Source organism: Olea europaea, chromosome 23 (assembly GCF_002742605.1).
Source record: "Olea europaea var. sylvestris chromosome 23, O_europaea_v1, whole genome shotgun sequence".
NCBI classification, from domain to species: domain Eukaryota; kingdom Viridiplantae; phylum Streptophyta; class Magnoliopsida; order Lamiales; family Oleaceae; genus Olea; species Olea europaea.
Window position 1 is genome coordinate 2044274 of NC_036259.1, and position 6841 is coordinate 2051114.

At 34.0% G+C, this 6841-nt stretch overlaps 1 protein-coding gene across 1 annotated transcript; it reads right to left on the reverse strand.

Annotated features, from left to right (window-relative positions):
• Positions 1 to 217: 217 nt before the first annotated feature.
• LOC111372109 (probable E3 ubiquitin-protein ligase RHG1A) lies at positions 218 to 2526 on the reverse strand. Its single transcript, XM_022994281.1, has 4 exons — positions 2395 to 2526; positions 963 to 1061; positions 706 to 861; positions 218 to 613 (listed from the first exon to the last, which is right to left on the reverse strand). The coding sequence occupies exons 1-4, from the start codon at positions 2518 to 2520 to the stop codon at positions 479 to 481; spliced, it is 516 nt and encodes a 171-aa protein (XP_022850049.1). The 5' UTR covers positions 2521 to 2526; the 3' UTR covers positions 218 to 478.
• Between the last annotated feature and the right edge of the window lie 4315 nt (positions 2527 to 6841).

A 6841-nucleotide genomic window follows, 5' to 3' on the forward strand; every position in this document is an offset into this window, starting at 1 on the left:
GCTCCAATGTATGCAGGGCCACAACAATCTCTTGTCATAAAGTTTTGTTTGAAATGGACTCGGTATTGATATGAACTCCATGTAGAAAATTCCATCTCCGTCTAACTTATCATGTGAGGTTTATCTGACACAAATTCTGAGACCTCGGCGTATCTAAAGAGCCATGACCCATACATCTTTGTTAAAGAAAACATAACCAAAGAAACACGGTTGAACATGCAAAGAAACAGTGACACAAGAATTCATTTACACACGTTTTCAACAAACTGCAGAACCGTTTTGATAAAAACGAAAAATACTTACAATGATCTCAATGATAATTTAATTTTCAACATTCAAACAACAAGAGAACGTCCCAAGAACATGAATGTATCACTTCACCACATCAAAGAAGGATCTTGAATTTGATGAAGATGAAATCTATTTAGCAAACAAAGAAACAGTATGAATTACTTGAGCTGCAGGGAGTTTTTAGGTTCTAGGTTTGAGAGACTGCTGCAGTTTTACAGATGGGGCAAATATTTTTCTGCACAAGCCACTCCTTTATGCAGTTTGTGTGATAGAAGTGTCCACAGTTCAGCTTTCCCATCTCATCATCAGCTTCATAATCCTCCTGGACAGAAGAACGTCAAGGATTTTCAATATGATGAAATAATATGATCCTAAACAGAAAAAGATGCTTGAAATAAATTTCGTATGACCAACCTGGCATATACTGCATTTCTTTTCCAGTTCGGTTGGGAAATGTGATGAAAAATTATCTAATATTCCAAGCTTTGTCCTCCTCAAACAGTGAGTTATCTCTTCCTCTCTCAGTCCTGTGCTCACATACCCAATTCTCTCGCCAAGTTCCAGTAATTCCTGTTTATCACACAAAATGATAACATCAAGATTCAATTATGTGCCCATTAGAACAGTTTAAATCAAAACTAGATAAAACAAAGGCATTCATGGAGTCATACCTCATATGACATGCTATCGACATCAAGTCTCCAATCCCCATACTGATCAAGTCCATCTGATCGACCACCCATCAGCAGACTACTTTGAAGCATGACAATCTATAAAAAGAAAGTGTTTTCAGCAATTTAAGTGTTATGGAATACCATAGACAGACATTTCTCCTCAAAAGCATAATATTTCTAGGGCGTTATAATTTTTTAAACATGAGATAAAAAGGTTTTAGAGACACTACCAATTACAATCAGTCGATGATGGCTACATTCTTGACTAAAAAATGCCATAAAACTTAAAACATTTAACCTGGAGGCACTAGAGAAATCTCAAAATACAAATGTTCATTACCACTTAGATAGCCATTTTTGTCTATAGAAAAGTCAATCAAACTCTCAAGTTGTTAGCAACCTAACATTCAATATTCCATAGAGTTAATTTTATTCTACAAAAATGAACATTTAGACGGTTAAAAGTGACCTTATCGACATTTTAAACCAAGTTTACTTTTAAGCTATGTTTGAGCCCCATTTTTCGGAAAATTGATTTTGTAATAGTGATTTTTTTTGGAGAAGTAATTAAATAGTAGGAAAGGTCTTGGATTTACACGCAAAATTATTTTACTTGAAGAACATAGATTGAGAATGAGTTTGGGGGAAAATGAAATTTTAGAGAATGAGGGGGATTGAACAGGGGCTTAATGTCTGTTATAAACACTTCCTCATATTTGCATCAAAACCATTCTTATTCATAGTTCCAAGATTGCTACTCAGTTCAATTGATGTTCTAAGATCAAGAACCAACAGTCTTATTGTGTTTTCCCCTAACATTAAGAAAGTGAAACAATAGTAAGAACTTGTTACATTCATAGTTTGGTCTCTACTGGGTTCATGATACCAAGTTCCTTCCAGATTATACATGTCAGATTATATATGTCACGATCTTGTACGTATGGTTTCACACAGAGCCAAGCAAGTAGCATGTAGATCTAAGGGTCAAGATTTCGTTTGTGCTAGTTTTTAGGATAAATGTCAGTAGTTCTCACAGTATGTGACCCGTGTTTATCCATTATATCCAAGTCTATGCTTGGCATTCTTTCCAATGACTGGATAATGATTCCAACACACCAACTAAATCTAGAGAATTCTAACATTTTACCAGTAGACACAATAAATAAAAGAACCTTTAAAAGATTCTCACAAAATAGAGCAAGTTAAGCTTTGATTTATTTATTTTGCAAGAAGAATCATATCAAAAGAAATACAAAAATGGTATATAATATGCAAATGTTAAAGCTGTCTCTTTCAAAATTTAAAATTTCTACAAATGAGTTTCATTGTAGAAAATCGTGCAATATTCAATTAGTTCAATAAAATAAAAGAATAATTAGATAGGATCACAAGAAAGTGGATAAGCCAACTGCAAAAGATAAAGTCAAACCTCTGCAAGTCCTTCAGGAAAACCATGTCTAACATGACGTCTAGATCCAGAGTCATCTACTCGAGAGCGTGGCACACCTAAGGCTGCTTCAGAATCAAGGAAAAAGAGATCTTCACGGTTTACCATCCTCCTCACAGTACATGAACGCTGGCAACAGACAAAAGCAAATCAATCTAGCGTATGCCTAAAAAAAGAACCACATTACGTATAATGCATTCACTCTAAGTAACAAAGTGAACTTCAATTCTTAACTTCTTGAAGCATTGCAAAAGAGGTGAAAAGCAACAGAAAACATAAAGCACAAACAGAAACTGAGAAATCTAAAGGAATGTCAAAGAGTCGAAGGAACCATTTAAATTATAGTTGGGGAACGACTTAGATGAGTGCTGAGACACATTCGAACACGTGGGATAACGGGTCATAGTCCACTTGGGACCCAACACACAGTCTTTAGTAAAGAGTTGGCGGTAATAGTTTATTACTTACCTTTAAAAAAAACCTCGAACCTCCTTAACATCTCTCATGCTAAATATAAAACGTTCAACCTCCCTAAAAATCACTCATGTGCAAAGGAAGAGAATGTCGCAAAATCAACCTCCCTTCAGATCAAAGTGGGAACAATCTGTTTCGATGTGACAAATAACTAAACTTCAACTTCGTATCAGTACAAAAAGAAGTACACCAAATAGTCATTAAGAATTGAAGGGCAAACTCTTCTAGTATCTTCAATAGATGAAAAGCCTAAAATTGTACATAAATCTCTATCAGGCCACCTTTCAAAGAAAACATGGATAAAAGCAATGGAAGAGAAGGATAAATAAAATCTATGATATCCAACCAAGTCTTGGATTTAGTTGACCATTTCTCCTAGTTAGGAACAAATATTTTCCCAACATTAAGTGAAGGAGAGATAGGTCCATAGTGATGAATAAGACTCGCTTTGTGTCAAATGGTTATACCTAGTAAAAGGGTATAGGTTATGAAGAAACTTTTTGAAAGTTTTTAATAAAAAAATATTCTAAATGCCTACAATTAGCCATAGTCACAGGATTAGTGTTAGAATCACATCAAATGAGCATAAAGATTTGTGTTTCTAGCAGTGATCAAGATGAAAAAATCCACATAAAGCAATCTGTAAGTTTCATTGAAAAAGCCAAAAGAACTAAATAGGCAAAAGATGAAGATTAAACCCATCTGGTTTAGATATAAATCAGATTGTTAGTAGATTTTGACAAAAGTTAATGAATTGTGTTGTTGAAAAGTTGTGGATCCCAAGAAATGAGTGGTTGAAAATAAATTTGAATAAAAATAAGTTTTAGAAAATGCAGGCCAAACATGGACTAACTTTACAGCCTAACATGATTTCCGACATAATGGTAATTGATTTGACTAGTCAATTATAATTCCTCATGCTAAAAGAAGATTATTGCATTATGCAAGAAGTCCTATCAAAACTTTGTAATTTTATGTCTTTTTTTTTTTTTTTTTTTATAAATAATCAAGTAATTTTATTAATCATGAATAATACTTGGGGGGTGTATTATCAATTTAAACAAGAAAGAAACAACATAAAGTTTGGTATCCCTTCTACATGATTAGTGGCTGCAGCCTTAAACCAAGTAATTTTATCTCTCTTTTAAGCAGATGATATCCCATAGGCCAAAAAAATGTTAAATGAAAGAATTGAGATCATTAAAAAATTGATGTCCTTAAAAACTTCTTGCTCTATCAAGCCTCATATATAGAAAATTATAGATCATTTTAAGATGGAGAATGCAAACCCATTGATACTCCAGATCCAAAGGGGAAACTCTAAACGTGCTAAAATACTCCCAAAGAAAAAGAAATTTCGGGTACCATATTTAAGTGTTGAAAAGAGCTAAATGTAGTTCACAATCATAGTTTTTACAGTATTAAAAATATACTTTTTATTATAATCCTTAATTATTGCAATACCTAATTATTAGGCATGTACAGCTTGGTATTTTTTTGATTTAGCATAGATGATTCATGTATACTCTTGAAGAAAATTTATAATTGATAACCATGTAACTTTATCTAACGACCTTTTCGATCAAGTGGTTCAAGATGGTACCAAAGCACGCAAAGGTTCTAGGATCAAGTTTCAATGTCACCAATATAATAAAATTGTGCATGTGTCAATCTTTGATTAGAAAGTGATTCACCATATCCTATATGCAAGTATTCAAAAAATACAATCAATTTCCAACATTATAGAATCAGAGCCTCAAGGTGTTTTCTTAAGACTCAACATCTCAATGTGCCTCTCAACCTTCAATATTACGGATTAGTTTGGGATTGCACAGCTTTCCTTTTGTCGGCTAATTCCATTGTTATATTTTTAGTTCATCTCTATAACTTTGCTCGTTATTTCATTTTCCCATAATAATTATGTCTGGAACATGTAAAAAAAACCCTCCAACCCAACTTCAAATGTTAACACCCAAATCCATCATCTAGAAAGTACTATAACCTTGAATCGTCATTGCAACTCAATGGCCGAAACTATTTGATCTCTTACAATTGGTGAAACATTATTAAAAAGGACAGGGAAATTGAGACGCTTAGACCCAGCATCAACATGATTTCAAGTTTGATGTGTGGGATAAGGGAAATTCCATGATATGTATCGGCTTTGGAACTCTAAGCAGCCAGAAATAAGTGGGCACTATTTACTCCTTGCTACAGCAAGAGATATGGAGACTATTTCCGAATCATACTCCAATGTGTGCAAAGCTCAAATATATGAAATATAGACCAAGATCACAACCAGTAGATAAGGTAATCTCTTTGTAGTAGAGAACATAATATTATGAAAGCTTTGTGGCTTGCATTTGACTATTGTCACAATATTAAGTTGAAGTATGATGAAGATGATATGTAGCAAATATTTGTTAAATATGGAAAAGAGTTTTGAATTTCTTGACTGCTCCAAATGTTGAATTTGATCAAGTGCATGTCCAAGTCGGGCTGAAGAAGGAAATAGTAATGAGATGCTTAGCAATCAAATCAGAAGGTTCGGCCATTGCTCCAATCATGCCTTTCAATAGTGTGGCAACTTAAAGTAATAGCAATGATTTCATCCTAAGAGAAGTGTACGATGTCATCAACCAAGCAAAAATGAGGCTTGTGGCACAATTACTGCAAGAAGACACATTGCACCACTAAAGAGACAAGCTGGAAATTTAATGGAAAATCCCTATCCTTTGGCAGAGACAATAAAAATCTCAGTGGACATGATGGAGAACAAGCTTATATGGCTCATTTTGACGACAACGACAATCTGAAGTCTTGTAATTTGAACACTGGTTGTCTTAACAACGAAGAGATTGAACTGGCTGCATCGCTTCACTAAATAAACCAAGTGCCTCTTGTTCAATGGCACTGTCAGATAAGAATCCTTATCTCACTATGTTAGTGTCTTAAACAATTGTATTTCGAAATCAAGTATCATCGACTCTGGTACCACCAATCATATGATCATTTGATGCACTCATGAGTCATCCACCCAATATACGATATACGACAGCCAAGACCAGATAGTCAAAGTTGCTGATGGCACTTTTACTTCTGTCGCAGGACAAGATACCACAACTCTTTCACCTTTTCTCAAATTGAAATCTATATTACACATGCCTAAAATTTTAATCAATCATTTATCTATTTAATCGAATCACTAAAGAATTAAAGTGTTGCATAACATTTTTTTTCACCACACTGTTTTTCAAGACCAAGTTACTGGGGGAAGATGATTGGACATGCTAGAGAACAAGATGGGCTCTAGCTTCTTGGACATGCATCAGAGGGCCTCGATTGATAGGTACTAACTAGGCCAAATGTGGCTAAACCATTGAGAATCATTCGATTCGCCACCAAAATCAATCAGGGAAGACATGGGGCCATATTGCAAAATGTGATCAAAGATACCCAACACAAATCAAGTTCACTGCAGTAGCAAGTCGAATTCATTCCTAAATTAGATTTCAGATTGAACCATAACTCTTCAGCAAATAAACAAGGGGCATGCCCAGAACAAAATACTAGTCTAATCCGACTAAAAATACCTTAAAAACATCAGTGCTAAACCAAGATCAGTATGCAAGAAAAAGAATAAGCATATAAATTCAAATTACAGCACAAAAAATTTAAAAAAAAAAAAAAAAACCAAATCCAAAACCAGGCCCTGTTTGAACCCTATTTTTCAAAAATTCATGTTTACTCAAACTCTTTTTCAATCACATTCTTCCGTGAAATATTTTGTAAACCCAAAACTTTTTTATCCTTTTTAAGCACACGTTCTTCAAAAAATAATATTACAAAATCTGTTTATCCCCAAAAATAAAAAAAATAATAATAATAATAAAATGGTGGGGGTGGGGGGCTCAAACACGGGCTAAATGTGGTAGGATTCGAAGAAATAATTATA